The sequence below is a fragment of the Bubalus bubalis genome, chromosome 1, assembly GCF_019923935.1.
Source record: "Bubalus bubalis isolate 160015118507 breed Murrah chromosome 1, NDDB_SH_1, whole genome shotgun sequence".
Lineage (NCBI taxonomy): Eukaryota > Metazoa > Chordata > Mammalia > Artiodactyla > Bovidae > Bubalus > Bubalus bubalis.
The window spans coordinates 188,529,549-188,549,730 of record NC_059157.1 but is presented as its reverse complement, the minus strand read 5'-3'; the positions used below and the strand labels follow the sequence as shown (position 1 = coordinate 188,549,730).

The 20,182-nt window shown below is 46.6% G+C and overlaps 1 protein-coding gene across 4 annotated transcripts in view; it reads left to right on the top strand.

The window, feature by feature from the left end:
- The window catches only part of LOC102414350 (heat shock transcription factor 2 binding protein), an 84,881-nt gene that overhangs the window by 27,897 nt on the left and 36,802 nt on the right, over nucleotides 1–20,182 (top strand). For all 4 annotated transcript variants that reach the window (XM_006060763.4, XM_006060765.4, XM_044947509.2 and 1 more), the window contains one exon: nucleotides 8,458–8,575. In XM_006060763.4, coding sequence (XP_006060825.1) covers nucleotides 8,458–8,575 — 118 coding nt within the window. The remainder of the gene's footprint in view (nucleotides 1–8,457; nucleotides 8,576–20,182) is intronic.

Below are 20,182 nucleotides of genomic sequence, written 5' to 3'. Positions count from 1 at the left end.
TTCCGGGATATATTCCAGAGCAGTGATCACGGTCAGGGTGTGTGCGCATGAACACCTCTGGTTCAGATAGGCTCCTGCCCTGGAGGCGCTGACTCAGTGGACGGGGTAGGGACCGGGTGTGTGTTGTGGAGCATCACCCAGTGATTCTGATAAGTAAGCATCAGTGCATATGAGCAGCTCACCTTAGGAAACAGGACGGCACTGCATGTTCTCTTCAGTTCTGTCTGTTGACTGAAGTCAAAACTGTATGTTTAGCTACTTGTTGTTTGGCATCATCGTCATTTACTTATATCTACCTAAAGTAAAAGCCTTAAGCAGAGCTTCAGGTAGGCCCTTGCTCTTGTTTTGCTGTTGTAATTCAGTTCAGTTCAGTCGCTCAGTCGTGTCCGACTCTTTGCGACCCCATGACTTGCAGCACGCCAGGCCTCCCTGTCCATCACCAACTCCCAGAGTTCACTCAGACTCACATCCATCAATGTGCTGTTGTAATTAAAGAATTCCAAAAAATCTAAATTGTCTCTTTAGTGAGTTTTCCCCAAAGATTATAGTTACGATTAGATAGAATTCTAATGGCAAAACTGCTGCAAAGGATAAAGCCGAATGACTAAATAATTAACGCTAATATAGTAGAACATGATCTATACTAGTGAGTATTAAGGCTCTTTGTTCTGAAGTCAGTGAAATAGTTATAGTGCTATGACTTACTTTTTTACATTGTTCTTTCATCTGCTGTATGCTATGCTCCTCTTAGGGTGATTCTCTGCTCTTAAATAGAGGGGAAATGTTATTTTTCTTCATCTACTGAAATCCTAATGCAGTGGATCTCATGTAGACAATTTCTTCATAAGCCCTTAAGAGCCGGTGATATTCTTCATGGGCAGATGTTGAGACCCTGGTGTTGTCCAGTCCTGATTTGGCCTTTGTCTGCTGGAGGACTGCCTCATGCACTTTCATCATAGCCTCTTCAGCTGGTTGAGGCTTGCACTGCTCCACCTTCTAAAATTGCTGTAAGATATCTTTTCTTCTTTTCTTTTTTAAATAAATACTTAGGTATTTGGCTGCCCCAGGTCTTAGCTTAGTTATTTGGTGGCACGTGGGGTCTTTAGTTGCCGTGTGCGGGATTTAGTTCCCTGATCCTGGGTGGAACTTAGATCATCCGCATTGGGAGTGTGGAGTCTTAGCCACTGGACCACCAGGGATCCCTGGGGTCTCTTTTAGCAGAATGTTTAATACTTGCAAATTTGATGATTAGATTTTCTGCTGTGTGCAAGTGACTCCAAAAGTCTTTGATGTATGTGACTTTCCATTCTGCTGAATTGTGATTTTGAATTGCTTCAATTGCCAGCTGGTGTGCAGTGGTGAGGTCGTGGGCCAGTGGGCAAGGCCAGCCTGTTGCTCAGCAGACAGGCTCAACTTGGCTTTGTTTTTCCCTGTCTGGAGTGGCTCACTTAGGAGCCCTCACGAAGAGTCAGAAGTGGGCGTGTCTGCATGGCATTCCACTTACAGGCTGATGAACGTGATGCAATGTTCACGCGCTTGTGTTGGTGTTTACTGCTGCTCTCCTGAGGCCTCGGGCCGTCCGTGTCTCAGATACCAAGACTGTTCCACGGGGAGTAGGCAGGACAGCAGATGCCTTGGTTAGCTGTCAGATAGATCCTCTGTCTTTTAAACTTACCTGTGGGAAACTCTCCCATTACAGCTTGTTTTTTCACCTTGTTGCAGTCCTGCAAGTTTTGACAAATGCATGCAGTCACGTTACCACCACAGTGAAGACATGGAAAAGCTCCATTTCCTTGCTCTTGTCTCCCCCTTCCTCCCTGTCCCTTTTGCAGCCCGTCCCCCGCCCGCCGTCAGCACCACGCGGCTGCTCGTCTGGCAGTTTGCTGCACCTTTGAGCTGAATTTTCCTGGCTGGCCTGTCTGGTGTTCAGTGTCCACCCTAGGGGAGCAGGTGCAGGCCTCCCGTTTCTCCTTGCAGCCCCTGCCTTTTCCTATTTTTTCCTGTCAGTCGGTTGATTCTGCAACCTCAACTCTGATGTGTTCAGGATAAGTTGTGATTTTTCAAATCATCTACCCGCCTCTTTTTAAAGAATGGAGGTGTCGCTCTTTTCAGTTTAGTGCGTCCTAAGCAAAAGCTTGCTGTCAGAGATTGGTTTAAACTGTGAAATTAGTGAATTTTTCTTATCCATAGTCACTGTTGTTCATAATAGATTAATAGTAATACAAAGTATGGATTTTTAGGCCCAGCTAGTCCACTTCCTGGGATATCAGTTCTCTGGACTTTATTTTCCTCTTTATTTTTATAATGCCTGCTCAGTACCTTACACATTGTTGTGCACGTTACTGAGCTTCGGGTAAGTGGCAACATACTGTAACCCAGGGTCTTGTTTAACAAAGGGTGTGTGATTGTTTTCTACAGTTTTATAAGTGGACACATATAGAACTTAAAAGGAGATGGCAAATTGTTATTGCAACCCTGTGAAGGTTAACTTGCTTAGCTTACAAATGGAAAACTTATTTTTCTGACTACCTTTTTTACTTTTTGACTATTTGGAAGTTATAATTGCACTCCTTGTCTCTAAATTCTGGGTTTATTCATTCAAACAGTGTTAGGTAATGATTGTTGTTTAGTCTCAAAGTCGTGTCCAACTCTTTTGTGACCCTATAGACTGTAGCCCACCAGGCTCCTCTGTCCATGGGGTTTCCCAGGCAAGAATATTGGAGTGGGTTGCCAGTTCCCCAACCAGGGAGGACCCGGGCCCAGCAGTGAGAGTGCCGAATCCTAACTATTAGACTGCCAGAGAACTCCTCCAAGTTACTTTTTTGGTTGTTGATAATTTGTGGCAGGACTGGATCCAGCTCATCTGTCATGGACGTAATAGTTGCACAGAGCTTATAGCAGCGCGCCCTTGTGTCAGTGACCAGCGCTGCTCCAGGCCCCTCTGTGCTTCTGCCTCCTGATTCCCGCCCTCACGTGCTTGCACGGACACAGGGGAGCAGAGTCCAGTTCCTCTTCCACCACTGACCAGCCCCGTGCTCTTTACACTGTGACCCCCAGCTTCGTCTTCTGAAAAGAGAGGCTTAGGCCCCCAGATGAGGATGAAGGTCTGCCCCAGCCCTGGACTGCGGGTGCTCTGAGAAAGGAGGCTGTGGGCCTTGCCTCTGGGATCAGGTGGTGGCCTCTGAGGCCAGGTAGCCTTCACTGTATGCCATGTTCTTGAGTAACTGTCCCTAGAGCAGTGTTTCTCAACCTCAGCAGGAAATTCTCTGTTTTGGGGTGTTCTTTGCATTGTGGGGTTTAGGAACATCCCTGCACTCTGCTCTGAGAGTCCAGGAGCAGCCCCTGGGGTGACAGCCAAGAGTGTCTCCAGTGGTTGCCAGGTGTCTCTTGGCAGCAAAATTCTGCTCCCTTGCCACTTGGAGAACCACTGCCCTGTATCATGGCCTTAACCTGTCTTGTACACAGAAAGTTTATGATAATCTGGGATGTTAGAGGTAAATGCAGAGAGCTATTTTGACATGCTGAAAACGGTTTTGGTTTCTGTGTTCCCTGGGCGTGAATCTGACATGTTTGATGTCATCTATCTATATAGAGGTCTTGCTAATTCAGGAGAATTTGATACCTGTTATCTACAATATCCAGTTAATCACAGACATTGTCTTAGTCGTCTTTCAGTGGTTTGTCTTGGATAATTGGGGATACTTTGTAATCTCTCCTTAGATAATGCCCTTCCTTCAGTTGACAGAGTGTGACCAAGATAAGGAGCTGTTGTTTTGTGGAATTGGAGTGTTTCCTTGAAACTCATGTCCCTTTTGTAGCTAGCTCAGTTAAAAGATAAGCACAGACAGTTCAGTTCAGTTCAGTTGCTCAGTCATGTCTGACTCTTTTGGGAGCCCCATGAACCACAGCACACCAGGCTTCCCTATCCATCACCAACTCCCGGAGTTGACCCAAACTCATGTCCATTGAATCAGTGACGCCATCCAACCATCTCATCCTCTGTTGTCCCCTTTTCCTCCTGACCTCAATCTTTCCCAGCATCAGTGTCTTTTCAAATGAGTCAGCTCTTTGCATCAAGTGGCCAAAGGATTGTAGTTTCAGCTTCAACATCAGTCCTTCCAATGAACACCCAGGACTGATCTCCTTTAGGGTGGACTGGTTGTATCTCCTTGCAGTCCAGGGGACTCTCAAGAGTCTTCTCCAACACTGCAGTTCAAAGCATCAATTCTTCGATGCTCAGCTTTCTTTATAGTCCAAGTCTCACATCCATACATGACTACTCATAGCCTTGACAAGACAGACCTTTGTTGACAAAGTAACGTCTTTGCTTTTTTAATATGCTATCTAGGTTGGTCATAACTGTCCTTCCAAGGAGTAAGCGTCTTTTAATTTCATGGCTGCAGTCACCATCTGAAGTGATTTTGGAGTCCAAAAAAATAAAATCAGCCACTCTTTCCACTGTTTCCCCATCTATTTGCCATGATTTGATGGGACCGGATGCCGTTATCTTCATTTTGTGAATGTTGAGCTTTAAGCCAGCTTTTTCACTGTCCTCTTTGACTTAAGCACAGTTAGTCTTAGAGTTTTCCAGATTGATGGAATGTAAAAGGAGGACTGTGAGATTGAGGACAGGAGGAAAAGGAGACAACAGAGGATGAGATGGTTGGATGGCAGCATCAACTCAATAGACATGAGTTTGAGCAAACCTGGGAGATGGTAAAGGACAGGGAAGCACCTAGTATGCTGCAAAGAGTTGGACACAACAATAGAACCTTTCACTGATAGGGGCTCTGGGATTATAGTTAATTTTGTGGTTGTTTCTTGAATCAAACATAGTATGGGCAAATAATATTCAGGTTGGTTGTAATTTGTGTGTAGGAGAGTTTTCTAGGACTCTAAAAATTTTCCTTCTGTAGTGCCTATCCATTTCATTTACAAAATAAACGCCTATCTGTTAAACTTTGCAGGAGCTGTGTCCAGAGAGCAGGGGTGATGATGGTCCCAGAATGACAGTTAGAGATTGGGAGAAACAGAAGGTGCTGGGAGTCTGTCTTTCCTGAGAGTGCAGTTGAGTGTTAAGGGAAGGAATCTGAACAAATAGAAAGAAAGGAATTACACTTGTAATGGGCTGTTGGAAAGTCGGGGGATCTGCTTGGAGCTCTTTAATTCATGGTGGGTCAACAGGTGATAGCACCTGGCCGGCAGCGGAGCTCTGCCAGCATAGGCCTGGCCCTTGATTTTTCTTTGACTGGGTGCCCTAACAGTCTGAAAACACACTCTTCCATGGTGGAAATTTATCTAACCCAGTAAAGTAGGTTGAGCATCTTTTCATGTATTCGTTGGCCATTTGTATCTCTTCTTTGGAGAAATGTCTTTTTAAGTCCTTTGCACATTTCAAAATTAAGTCATTTGTCTTTTTATTATTGAGTTGTTAGAGTTCTTTGTATATTCTAGATACCAGTCCCTTATCAGGTATATTATTCACAAAACTTTTCTGTCATTCTGTAGTTGTCTTTTCGCTTTCTTGGTAGTGTCCTTTGAAGCACAAAAGTGGTACTTTTTGATGATATCCAGTGTATTTATGGCAACCCACTCCAGTGTTCTTGCCTGGAGAATCCCAGGGACGGGGGAGCCTGGTGGGCTGCCGTCTATGGGGTCGCACAGAGTTGGACACGACTGAAGTGACTTAGCAGCAGCAGCAACAGTGAATTTTTTTCTTCAGTTACTTGCTTTTTTGTTGTCATATATAAGAAGTCATTGGTTTAATTCAAGAATATGAAGATTTACCCCTGTGTTTTCTTCTAAGAGTTTTATAGTTTTAGCTCACACATTTGTCTCTTTGATCCATTTTGTGTTAATTTTTATGTATGGTATAAGATAGGGGTTCAGTCTTTTTTCTTTGCATGTGGCTATCTAGTTGTCCCAGCACCATTTGTTGAAAAGATTATTCTTTTATCCTTTCTCCATTCAATTGTCTTGATCCCATTCTTGAAAATCAGTTAATCATAAATTTGAGTGTTTATTTCTGGACTTTCACTTCTACCATTGATCTGTGTTACTATTATTATGTCTGTACCTTATTATGATTCCTATTGTAAAAAATAAGACAAAATAATTACAAGGTAAAGCAAAAGTATCATACATAATACCCCTCAACTTTTTATATTTTTTATCAGCATATGTAATTCACACTAGTTTCATTTCTTAAATTATATAATTACTATGGTAACTTCTAGAAGTACCTATAAACTTTGAAGAAAAATGAACCTAGAGGAGAAAAAAATGTGCAGTTTAACAGAAAAGTAAACCAGCAACCCTTCACAGTCCTAGGGCTAACTCATACGTATCCCAGATAGACTGATAATTCCCGGAGCTGTCAGTGTAGAACTTTGTTGACATTTATTTTACTTCATAGTTGCTCCTTCACCTGTGCTTAGTGAAAGGGAGGATTGGCCTTCACCCTTACAATACTGGATACGTGGGAAGGGACCTCACGCGCCAGTAAAGTTGCTGCTTCTTGTCGGGTGGTGTTGCTTGCTCTGGTACAATGTATGTTTTGCTCTGTAACTTTTTTCTTCAGTGACATATTAGTGATGTTTCTGTTATCTGTTGCTGTGTAACAAACTGCCCCCAAACTTTGTCATTAAACACTACCAGTCATTTATTTCTCTCAAGAACTTGCAGTTTGCTCTGGACTTGGCAGGCAGGATCTGCTGCTGCTCTGCTCTGACTGGGACCTCAGCTGGGCTGACTCACGTTGCTGTGGGTAGCACAGCGGGGGGTGAGCAGGCCTCCTCCTCTCCTTGTGGGGTCTCGGGCCTCTCCGTGGTATACTTGAATGTAGTTGCATCTCAGCAAGAGTTAGATTTCTTTCTTAGCAACCAGGGCTCCGAGAGCAGCTGGCAAGGGACAGAGGTGGAAGCTGCCAGGTTCTTTCTGTCTTGCCTTGAAAGTCGTGCAGTAGGTGGGTTGCGTTCTGCTGCTCATACCCAAGTCAGGAACAACACAAGGCCTGCAGACCAGAGGCGTGGTTTGTTGGCAAGTCATCTCTGGAAACTACTAAAGTATGCAGCTAGAATGTGTGTTTCCTTTCTTAATATGAAGAATGTCATCTCCAAAAACTTCCTTAGGATGACTTTGAGTTTATGACGCCCAATGCTTCATTTCCCCCGAGGTATTTCTATAGTAAAACTAGAGTGTTTCTTGTGATAGAAAATATAGTCATCAGGTTCAAATTCATTGAACAAATAACATCACATTTGTATCAGTGAAGGGTCCTGTCTTCAGTAAAGTTATCGCTGTCATGAAATGATATTCCAAATTAAATAGCATGAGGCAATTATGAGGCAAAAATTGCTGGAATACCAAGCAAAAATGGGAACAAATCTGTTAGGTTTAGGAGACTTTAATATTCTCGTTTGATCAGGAATGTCCAGTATCTGGTTCCATAGGGTTGGCCTGGTAGCATAGATGAAATTTATATTCTGCTATTAGATAACAGTTAATCAAAGACAGAGCAAGTCAGTGATAGAATTTATCCTCTATTCTTGATAGTTACTAGCAAATGAAAAATAGAAGAGTTCCTTAAACTTGTAGAGGGTCTTGCCAGAACCATCCAGTGAACACCACACTTAACTGGAAGTGCATCTGGTGAGGCCAGAAGCCTCCGGTGCCGCTGCCCTGTGTCTCCTCCAGCCAGACCGGCTCATGTCGGTTAGGAATTTCAGTCACTCTGAATCATGCTTTATTGTTAGACCTAGCCAAGGAAAAATCATACCGGCACATAAATAAATATTCTGGATTACTGACGTGTCCTTATAGGTATCTGAGAGTGACGGAGCCAGTGTTAGCTCCACAGTGTCCCTGGGGAGGCAGGGTGATGACTTGGTCTGGTTTCCTTGTTGGTTCTATGGGACCTCAAGCATGAAGAAAGGTGACACTTGCTGACCCACGATGGTGTGTACAATTTATAAAAAAAATTTTTCTTGTAATCAGTTTTTGTCCTGGTCTCTTGTGACCTCATGATTTCAGTTTGGTATTCTAGTTTAAAGTCATCAGGATTTCACTCCTAGGGTTGAAGGTGTATTTTAGTGTCCTTCGTCCCAGATAAAGTCACCAGCCCCTACCTTCTGTTTGGACCCTGACCGCTCATAGCTGTTTATCCAGTATTCCGGAGCCTGGTGTCCACTTGCTGTGCTGTGGCCAGACTACACCTATATTTAGACCCAGCACTCTGTTCCACTACCCAGCCCTTTGCTAATCACAGTGAACATTGCTCACCTTACAACTGCCATGCTCCTCAGTTACCCTATTCTGGCTGTTGGCTCTGTGGCTAACTATTCTGCGTTCATTAGGTATGTTAGAAGAAAGACAGCAACACTTCTCTGTCTTGGACAGACTTCTCTAGGTTTTGAAGTAGCAATGATTTTGACGCTCTGTGTCCTCTTTCTGTTGCAGATGTAGCCGCCATAGCCAGTGGCCGTGAATTCCTGGTTAACTCGAGTCGAGTGCTCCTGGACACCATACTGCAGCTTCTAGGGGACCTGAAGCCTGGACAGTGTACCAAACTCAAAGTGTATGGTGGCTAGTATTGAAAAGTTCACGTTTATTTACATATGAGTTGGAATTTGCTGATTGGGCCTCTTTTTCAAGCAAACACAGTTAATTTAGCTATAGCTCTAAAAAATAGAAGAAACAAATTTCCTGGAGAATTAAGGGATGCACTCTCTATTTGATACTGTTTTAGAAAAATAATACAAGCAAAAGGAATCTTCCTGCCTCAGGGCAATCAGTGAGCCCCAGATGCTGTCATGGGTGGACTTGAGACTAGCTGATGGCTGTGGCAGCACCCCGCTCCCAGGGGCCAGAAGCTGGCCTCACTTGCCACTCGTGTGTGACCAGTTACTACGCACCAAGTGGCTGAAACAACACCTCCTGCAGGGTCTGTAGGTCAGAGGTTTGAGTGGGCTTGCTTGGTGTCCCAACAGGGCCTCACGAGGCCCAAATCAAGGATGGCCCAGTTGGGTCTCTTTCCAGAGGCTCTGGGTGGGAGTCTGCTTCCACGTGCATTCAGGTTGCTGGAGGAACCCAATTCCTTGTGTTCTTAGGAGTCTGGTCCCTGTTTCCTTGCTGGCTGTCAGGTGGGGCCACGTTTAGCTTCCAGGGGTGATTGAATTCCTTATCACCTGACCCCCACCCCATCTTCAGATCAAAGCAACTCCCTGAATCTTACTTCACTTTGAAACTTCTTCTATTTCTTCTTCTCCTACCAGCCAGAGAAAGCACTCTGCTTTCGATGGGGTCATAGGTTTACATTTGGCATAGCTGAATAAACTCCTTTTTGATTAACTCAGAGCCAGCTGATTAGTGACCTCAGTTGTATCTGCTGAGTCTCACTGCCTAGACCAGGTGACTTAACACGTTGTTGTTGTGGTTTAGTTGCTAAGTCATGTCTGACTCTTTTGGAGTCTTCCAGGCTCCTCTGTCCATGGGATTTCCCAGGCAAGAATAGTGGAGTGGGTTGCCATTTCTTTTTCCAGGGAATTGAACCCAGGGATTGAACCCACGTCTCCTGCACTGGCGGGCAGGTTCTTTACTGTTGTGACACAGGGAAGCCCAACTTAACATGACCAGGGTGTTACGTGTTGGCCGCAGGGATTAGGATAGGAAACCTTGATCCATTTTCAGATTCTGCTACTGCACCATTTATTTCTGGTGTTTGCTTTTACTTCTTGGAGCTCTTTATTTAATAGCTTCTTTAAGTCTTTGTCAGATACTTCTTATATCTGTGTCATCTTCGCTTTGGTATGTTTTGATTCTCTTGTTCCACATGAGTTGGGATTTTTCCTGTTTCTTTATAGGCTGCGTAATTTTTGGATTGTATCCTGGACATTTGAATATTTTGTTTTGAGGTCCTGAGTCTTGCTTAAATCTTATGGGAAATGTTGATGTTTTGTTTCAGCAGGCAGTCAGCCTGGTTGGGGCCAGGTCACAAGTTCTGACCAGCCTTCTCTTTTTATGACTTCCATGTCAGTTCCATTTTTTGTTGTTGTTTTGGTTTTAGCCACATTACGTGGCTTGCAGGATCACAGTTCCCTGACCAGGGATTGAACCTGGGCCATGGCAGTGAAAGTGCTGAATCCTGACCGCTAGACCACCAAGTCCTGACCACTCCCATCAGCTCCACTTTTAAGAGGCCTTGGCAGTGCTGTTGGGTCTGCCCCTCGCATGTGTCCCTGTCCAAGACCTGGATGATGTGATGTTTTAGTTCTCAGAGTCTAGTATGTGCTGCTTATGATCAGATCCACACATGCATAGCTGGGGTGAGGCCTGGAGTCTATAGGCGACCTCGTGGGGTCACATTCCTGAGCTCCTAACTCTCCATGATGTCTTGGTGCTTGTTTGTTCTCAGGAGCCCCTCTTTAGTCCTTCCCCCGGAAGGCTGGTTCTCTGTGTCCTGAGGTGTCACGTTCCTGCACTGTGCCCACACCCAGGGCAAGTGCTGGAGTGAAGAGGATCCCAGTTCCTTTGGGTGGTGAGGACGATTCCCCTCCCACAGAGTCTGCGTTCCCCGAGGGCTCCCACTGCCAGCCTGGTCAGTGCTCCCCCTCATCTCCTCGAGCCTGAGCCCTGGGCTTCTCCTGGCATGCTCTGTGTGGGTCAGGGCCACTTTGGGCTTGGGGGCTGAGTGGTGAACTGCTGGTTTGGTGGTTCTTACAGTTATGGTCTTCTTCATAATCCGCCTGCTTCTGTTTCCTTTTCTGGGGCCTAACCTAGCTGCTCCTTGTATTCTGTCCAGAGTTTATAGCTGCATCAGAGACAGCGAGAGGGCGGGTGTGTTGATTCAGTCTTCTCTGGAGCAAAGCTCTCCGGTCCATCTAAGTATGTGTGCGTACATGAGCAGTACATGCAGTACAACGTGACATGTAACTTACCTAGTGGCGTGCGTATGTTTACAAGTTGTATGTGGATCTTCTTACCCTTGTAAGTATTTTGCATCAAAGAAAATGTAACGTTTGAATTATGTTCTCACTATGGATGAACATGTATGTTATTTTCATGTTTTACTCTACAAATGTAATGTTAAAGTGAAAATCTTTGGCAAACATGTCCTCGCTAACTTGTGTGAGAGTTCTTTGAAGAGTTTTCCCAGAAGTGCAGTGTTTGAGATAAAGGACATGCACATTCAGTTTTAGGAAGTGCTGCCCCATGGGTCACCAGAGTGCACAGTTGCATGCACACTGCACAGAGCTCTGTCCTCCCGCTCCCTCGTCAGTTCTTCATGGTTCTGTTCTTGTAAAGAACACTCATGTTATCTCTGTTTCTGTCTTTAGGTTTAACTTACCAGTGAGGGTGCGACTCTCTTCACATGTTCATAGCATGAGTTTTTTTTCCATGAATGCCTGTTGCCCATTTTCTGTTGGGTTGTCTTTTTCTTAATGATTTGTTATCATTCTGTTGTCTCCTGCTTCTGTGTCTGTACACGGTCAGTGTTTGTGGGGCCAGCCAAGCCCCTCTTCCAGTTTCTGTGGCACGGTGTGAGACCTGGGTCTCTTCTCGCGTCTCTGGATCTGGTGCATGGAACCCTCTGCCTCTTCGTCCTGATGGGCTCCTGCCACTGCAGCGGGAGCTGGGAGGACCGCCCGCAGAGACGCTTGCTTGCTTACTTGACAGGCTTCCGTCTGACTCCTGAGCACAGCGTGAGCAGCTGTCAGCCTCGAGCCCTCTTGGGGTCACTGAAGCAGGTCCCCCGCTTGGCTCTCTCCAGCTGCCTCCTGATATGCATGCTGTCACCCGCGTCCTGCATCGCTGTTGAAGTCCGGCCCCAAGTGCTCTGAACTAGGACCTCTCATTCCGCAAGCGCTTCTTTTGCTTTTTGACCTCTCCTCGACTTGACTGCATCTTGCCTTTTTCTTGGGGATTTTACTTTCCTTTCCACCTTCGTGATCAAAGGCTGCTCCTTTTCAGCAGCTTGGGTACCTTAGAGCCAGAGATGGGGATTAAAAAAAAAATTATTTAGAGCAAGTTTTTAGTTTCGCAACAAGATTGAGAGGAATATACAAAGCTTCCCCATAAACCTCTGCCCCTGCTCCCCGTGCTGCTGCTGCTGCTGCTAAGTCGCTTCAGGTGTGTCTGAGTCTGTGCAACCCCATAGACGGCAGTCCACGAGGCTCCCCCGTCCCTGGGATTCTCCAGGCAAGAACACTGCAGTGGGTTGTCATTTCCTTCTCCAATGCATGAAAGTGAAAAGTGAAAGTGAAGTCGCTGAGTCGTGTCTGACTCTTCACGTCCCCCTGGACTGCAGCCCACCAGGCTCCTCCATCCATGGGATTTTCCAGGCAAAAGTACTGGAGTGGGGTGCCATCGCCTTCTCCTCATCACGGCTCTCCCAATTATCAACATGACTCACGAGAATTTTTTTTACCAAGGCTGAACCTGCTTTGATGCATTGTAATTGCCCAGAGACCATAGCATATGTGCGTGCGTTCACTCCAGCTGTGGTCCATGTGTGGATTTGGGCAGATGTGTCATGACCCACGTTCACTGTTATGACAGCCTGTAGAGAGTCCTGGACTTTGTCCTTGTGTGACTGTCAGCCTGTGAGGTGGGCAGCTCTGTCTCGGTCCTCAGACACGTACTGCTGTCACGTTCAGCTCCTTCCTCCCGTTGCCTCCAAACCTTGCCAAGATTCCCGCTCCGCACTGCTTTTCTCTCCTCCAGTCACTCCGTTGGCCGCCCGGCTCACTTGGATCCGCTGGTGAGGCATGTCGGGGTTTCCCTTCCTCTGTCAGCGGCCCCAGGCCCCTCCGCACCATCTCCTGAGGGCTGACCTTGGACCAGCTGTCAGCTGCTCCCTTCCTGGTTGCCGTGGTGCTGGAGGAGGTTTCCAGATGCACAGTCATGCTGGTTCACCCTCCCCTGGTCCTGAACCCCCTGCAGCCCTCATCTGTCCTTTATTTCTCTGCAGCATAGGTGTGGGGGTCCCAGCAGGTGCCTTCCTGCCTGCTCCTCAGGGAAACCTGAGGGGTGTGGCCTGCGCTCACCCACCTCGCTGCCTCACTCTTCACCCGCCTCACCAGCAGTCTCTCACATGACCTTGTGGGGTTGGGGGGCTTTCACTAGCTGTCCTTTTGCTTAGTTGCTCTCTGGGACTTTGCTCAGTTAGGTGTCATCTCTTGCTTTGGCATCTCCGAGTTATCCCTCCCCACTGGCTCCTTCTCAGCCTGTGTTCTCCCAGCTGTGCTCTGACCACTGTCCATAGGACCCTGGGGTTCGTATTGGCCAGCTCTGCTAGGACCTGGGTGGCTTTGAATTTTCCACGACATGGCGCATCTTCCTGGGATGAAGGGCTGGTTCATGGCACCGTGTTCCTTTTGCTTCTCTTGAAGTCCCCATGGGCCCTGGGGGTCAGTGGCCATATAACAGACTTGACTCTCCCCAGGGGCCCCTCTTCGGTGGCGAATGGGACGTTGTTGTGACTTGGCCTCCATGAGTTCTTTCAATGTTATGTCCTCTCAGGTCGTTTAATTTCTTACTAGCTCCAGTTTATCTGCCTTTTTTTAGAAGACCCTTGTTAAACTCTCCAAGTCTAGAAACTTCTGATGACATCTGGTGGTTGGACACCAGTGGGCCCTGGGGCTTCTCAAGGTGCTTGTGCTGATGGCAGGGTGGCGGGGTTGCTGTTGGATGTATTGTTTAAGCCTCGGCATCTGTACCTCCGAGGGGATGACCTTCTTGCCACACCAACCAGGACTATGTTCTCTGTTGATAATTTTTACATCCTCATCAGCCTCTTTGGCGTCTGCACCATGTGGCCAGTTGATAGGACTGTGGGCAGCCCCAGGCCGGCCCGAGGCCAGGCTCTGTCTGTCGAGGCTGGGGAAGTGAGTTCTGGCAGGTGGTGATAAGCCACTGGGTTGGGGGCGGATCCTGCCCACCTCTTCCTCATGCAGCCAGCCCTCAGGGTGTGAAGTATCTGGAATTTCCCCATGCTCACAGCATCAGCCCTTACCCTTCCATCTCCAGCCATGGGGCATCAGTCTGGCACGCAGAGTGCCCAGCACAGGCAGAGTCTGGGCTGTTGCGTTCAGGGTTGTGCCCTGACCTTGGGATTGCTGAGGCCCCCAGGCGTCGTGCCGCCCTGGGTCTGGCACGGTGGACCCTCCGAGCCTCCTGGTTGCATCTTGTTTTCTCACTGGAGTCACCTGACTCTAGTGCTGCCATTCTCCTTGACGCTCAGTAAAAGCTGGAAAAACTTGTTCTGTGTTTCACATTGGAGATCTGGATTTCAGGAATTAGGGTTTCTTCCAGCCTTTTAAACTCTCCCCGGAGTCTTTTATACACAACTTTCTTATTGCCCAACCTGCATTATGATTTTACCAGTCCTGTTGACACAAGCCATAGGAAGCTTTCTGAGCTCTTGTTCTCTTTGCTTCTTAGGGTCAGTGTGGGAGCCAGACCTGCTGAGAGTGTCATTGAATGGGTTGGGTAAAGTCCCTGCTGGAGAGAGGGGGCCACTGAGGGATGAGCAGGAAGATGAAGAGAGGGAAGTCCTGGGGGGTGAGCTGGAGGTCAGTGGCAGGGAGGGGTTCTCCATAATTCAGCCACTGCTTAGTTCTCCATAAGGTATGCACACCCTCCCCACCCCGCTACCGGACCTGGTGTTCAGCTCCATGAAGTAGGTTTACTCTGTAGCAGCATTGGTCACTGACACGGCGTGCTTCACCGTGCAGGGGCCCCTGAGCGCACAGCATGTGTGGTCAGGAAGGGCAGCGGCTCTGCAGAGTGGGCTTGAGAAATTCCTCTGGGGATGGGGTGCTTGCTCCCCCTGCTTGCAGTTACTGTTGGTTTATACCCCCAGCTGTGGGCTGCCCAGTTGTTACCAACAGTTTAGTGAGGGAGAAGCCCCGCTTAGGACGTCTGTCGGGTCCTGTGGTGCAGAACCAGCTCGTGAGCACCGCAGGAAGACCCGTCCCCGTTGTGTGACCAGACCAGTCCTACTGCTTGTCGAGTAGGGGCAGCTCCAAGTGGCTGTGTCAGCCCTGCAGATCGGAGCCTCAGCGAGTGACGATTCACTGTCAGGACTGACGGGCTGACTTTGCCTGTAGACACCCAGCCTCCAAATGGGAAAGAACTGACCTGGGATAATCAGAATGCAGACTGTACTTCTTGGAAGGTGATTCTGGAGGCTTTTCCATAAAATGTCTTAAAACAGTAGAGATATTTTAGAACTGAGTTTAGGGCACTGAGCTTAGAGAGGGAGCTCTGAGCACACGCGTCAGGGTGTGTTCAGTGCTTTGTCGTCGTCTTCCATTCACTGTAAGCTTCTAGACAGCACAGGCTGTGTCCTCAAGGCCTGGTACACAGAGGTGCTCAGTGAATGTTGCTGAATGAGCAAATGAGAGGCAAATACTCACTTTCTGGGTTATGGTCATACTTGTTTGTTGTTAGAAGTTATACAATGTGTTACTGTGCATTCGGGTGGCCTGACACCTCTTCACTTAGGAGTGGCTTGATGCCAATTGAAAAGAAATCTTCAAACATGATCAGGTTTCTAAATGGTTTTCTAGTCAAAACTTTAGTAATATGGGATGGTAGAAAAGTTATCATTAAGGACATTATGAATAATTTATCATGATGTTGGTTAACAGTTAAATGTTTTGAAGAGAAAGGTACATTATAAAGACAAAACTTAAATATATTCAAACTCCTTAATTTGAAGTCATCAGCATTTCCAGATATTAACAAAGGTTAACCAACTTCTGAAAAGTTTATCTCCAACATTTCGGGCCTGGAACTAATGTATATTATTTTCTAGGCAGCAGAGCTTTCAGCCACAAAATGTTTACCATTTGTTGAGACCACATTAGAGCCTGAAAACCAATGCTGAGTATAACCTCAGTTCTTTTGAAAGGCATTTTTAGGGTTTTAGCCTATCAAGTTTGATCATTCTATGTATATTAAAGAAACAAGCAGGGCTTCCCTGGTGGATCAGTGGTAAAGAATTTGCTTGCCAATTCAGGACACTTGGGTTCGATCCCTGATCAGGGATGCCCCAGAGCATCTGCATGCCCCAGAGCAACTAAACCCGTGCACCACAGCTGAGCCCGTGAGCGCCCAGGAGCCACAGCTGCTGAGCCCGTGAGCTGCACCTACTGAAGCCTGTGTGCCCTAGAGCCTGTGCCCTGCAACAGACGCTACCACATGGAGAAGCCTGCACACCACAGCTAGAGAACAGCCTCCAGTCATTGCAACTAGAGGAAAGTCTGTGCAGTAATGAAGACCCATCAGAGCCAAAAATAAATAAATAAATACTTACTTAAAAAAAAAAACAAGCCTGTATTTGGCCTTCTCAGTAAGAAAAAGGTAAATAACAGTGCACTTTGGCTAGAGGACGTGGTCCGTTCCTCACAGAAGATGTGCTGAACTTCATGAACGTGGAGCAGATCCTTGACCTCAGCCTCAGAGCGAATCATAACCATGACAAGATGCCATTTCATTCCATCTCAGTGAAAACAGTCTTGAGTCTGGCAATTCTGAGCTTTGGGGAGGACATGAGTCCTGTCTGCTCCGTGCGTGGGAGGGAGATGAAACGGCGGGGCTGAATCTGTTAGCTGTATGTGCCTGGGACGGATGATCCACTTCTGCATACCTACTCCAGGGAAGGTGCTGCCCATAAATCCCATGACCGGCGTGTAGAAACGTCACAGCACACAGCAGCAAAGTAATGAAACCTCTGTCAGCTGGAGAATAGATAAACAGATTGTGACAGTATGCGGGGACACAGCAGTGAAAATGCATTTGAGCCTTTCAGACCAACCCAGCCAAACTTCTCATGGTGGGGACCACCAAAGCAGTCGGCTGCTGCTGGTGCACATGCAGAGAGCAGGATTGGTGGGGCACGCGTTGTTGTCAAGGTCTGTGGAGATTCACACCCCACTCCCACATCAGGTGAGGATAGTGGTCCCACCTCTCCGAAGTCTGAGTTCAGATGGAGTTCACTAAGGGGATTTGCTTTTTTAACCAGGGAGGTGGATGTTGTTCTTTTTGTGTGGCTTCTATGTTACATAGTTCAGTTCAGTTCAGTTGCTCAGTCGTGTCCAACTCTTTGTGACCCCATGAACTGCAGCACACCAGGCCTCCCTGTCCATTACCAACTCCTGGAGTCCACCCAAACCCATTTCCATTGAGTCGGTGATGCCATCCAACCATCTCATCCTCTGTCGTCCCCTTGTCCTCCTGCCCCCAATCCCTCCCAGCATCAGGGTCTTTTCAAATAAGTCAGCTCTTCGCACCAGGTGGCCAAAGTATTGGAATTTCAGCTTCAAAATCAGTCCCACCAATGAACACCCAGAACTGATCTCCTTCAGAATGGACTGGCTGGATCTCCTTGCAGTTCGAGGGACTCTCAAGAGTCTTCTCCAACACCACAGTTCAAAAGCATCAATTCTTCGGGACTCAGCTTTCTTTATAGTTCAACTCTCACATCCATACATGACTACTGGAAAAACCATAGCCTTGACTAGACAGACCTTTGTTGGCAAAGCAATGTCTCTGCTTTTTAATATGCTGTCTAGGTTGGTTATAACTTTCCTTCCAAGGAGTAAGCATCTTTTAATTTCATGGCTGCATTCACCATCTGCATTAATTTTGGAGCCCAGAAAAATAAAGTCTGACACTGTTTCCACTGTTTCCCCATCTATTTGCCATGAAGTGATGGGACCAGATGTCATGATCTTCGTTTTCTGGATGTTGAGCTTTAAGCCAACTTTTTCACTCTCCTCTTTCACTTTAATCAAGAGGCTTTTTAGTTCCTCTTCACTTTCTGCCATAAGGGTGGTGTCATCTGCATATCTGAGGTTATTGATATTTCTGGCAATCTTGATTCCAGCTTGTGCTTCCTCCAGCCCAGGGTTTCTCATGATGTACTCTGCAGGTACTTGAGTAAAAATACCTAAAGGAATTTAACACTGAATATTCACTGGAAGGACTGATGCTGAAACGGAAGCTCCAGTACTTTGGCTGCCTGATGGGAAGAGCTGACTCATTGGAAGAGACCCTGATGCTGAGAAAGATTGAGGGCAGGAGAAGAAGGGGGCGACAGAGGAAGAGATGGTTGGATGGCATCACTGACATGAGTTTGAGCAAACTCGGAGATGGTGAAGGACAGGGAAGCCCAGCGTGCTGCAGACTGTGGGGTCACAAAGTCAGACGTGACTGAGCTACTGAGCAACAAGATTTTTAGGCTCAACCTGAGTGAAGCGGGGCACCAAGTCAAACCAGCATTTCACTAATCAGTCACTATGTTCCTCTTTAAAAACTGATGGGCCTCCAACTATGAGTTTCTGTCTGTCATTCAGTCTGAAGTGTCTGATTGTATTGCTTTGCCAGTTACTTCTTTCTCACACGACATATGCAGCCTTTTCTAAGAAGTTTATTGCTCTTTGATCCTTAGAATTATTTGATGGTGCTAATTTGGCTACTTTAGATTTTAGTCAGTTTTGGATGACTGATGTGTCATGCCTCTGGTTTGTTTTTATGGCTGGTTTCTTTGGAAATCCTGGGTGTGTTTGTTCTTTGTTGCTTCCAGGTTACAGGTTACCATTTCTTTTACAATGAAGAATAAGGTAGTTAGTTGCATCACCTTGACTTCTGGTGACTCAGCCTTGGACGGCAGACTGTCTGGAGGGCTCTCGGGCCTCTTCCTGGGAGAGCCTTCTGCTTCAGATGGAGAGAGGGCCTTTTCACTGCAGAAGAGTTACTCTTGTAGCGTGCAGGTTACTCATCCTTTATCTCAGCCTTGCTTCAGTCCTTTTGCCGTCAATGGAGGATGTGTTTCAATCTCGAGACTTTGGAGACAAGGAAATTTGTAACCTATCTTCTGCTTAGGTTCATGGGAGAAAACAGAATTTGCCTACTTTTTTTGTCATTGGAAGAAAAATGACTCCCAGTATTGCAGTACTTTGGGAAACTACATTTCCTTTTAATACTGAAGTACCAGAAGAGTAAGATCATGGCATCCAGTTGCATCTCTTCATGGCAAATAGATGGGAAAACAGTGGAAACAGTGAGAGACTTTGTTTTCTGGGGCTCCAAAATCACTGTGGATGGCGACTGCAGCCATGAAATTAAAAGACCTTTGCTCCTTGGAAGAAAAGCTATGATAAGCCTAGACAGTGTATTAAAAAGCAGAGACATCACTTTGCTAGCAAAAGTCTGTATAGTCAAAGCTATGGTTTTTCCAGTAGTCATGTATGGATGCTGAGCACTGGAGAACTGATGCTGTTGAACTGTGGTGTTGGAAAAGACTCTTGAAAGTCCCCTGGACTGGAAGGAGATCAAACCGGTCAATCTTAAAGGAAATCAACCCTGAATATTCACTGGAAGGACTGATGCTGAAGCTCCAATACTTTGGCCACCTGATGTGAAGAGCTGACTCATTGGAAAAGACTCTGATGCTGGGAGAGATTGAGGGTGGGAGGAGAAGGAAGGGGGTGACAGAGGGCGAGATGGTTAGATGGTATCATTGACTCAGTGGATGTGAGTTTGAGCAAATTCCAGGAGATAGTGAAGGACAGGGAGGCCTGGTGTCCATGGGGTCGCAAAGAGTCAGACACGACTGAGCAGCTGAACAACACCAACCAGAGGAGTGAATTGAATGGAAAGTCTCTTTTGACCTGATTGTTGGAAATTTGATAGATTATTTACAGTACTTTTGGTTGGAGTAGAAACATTGGAACAGAAAGCATTTACATGAGAACCAGTGAGTGGTTCAGGGTTTGTTGTTTACTAAGTGGTGCTGTGACCTGGGAGTGGTCTGGTCTTCAGCGAGGTGGCCTGGCAGTAGCAGGAGGTCATGTGGTGCTGTGGCGGTTACGTTTGCTCCATTCTAGCTTCTTTGGGATGGAGCTGATGATGACCAAGTGTGAAATTTTAGAGATAGTTGTCAGTTTGTGTTTTTGTCACTTTAAACGAAGTCAGTGGAAGAATTTCAACTAGACGTATTATCTGGGGTTTGCCCCACACTTCAGTCACCACCCAGATATTAACAGCCTTTTAAAATCTAGAGAAGAAAGAGTGGCTTGTTTTCTTTTTAGGCTCTAAAGCAGGCTTGGCAAGCTTTCCCCAAAGGGCCAGATAGAAAAGTTTTAGGCCCTGTGGGCCATAGGATCTCCATTGCAGC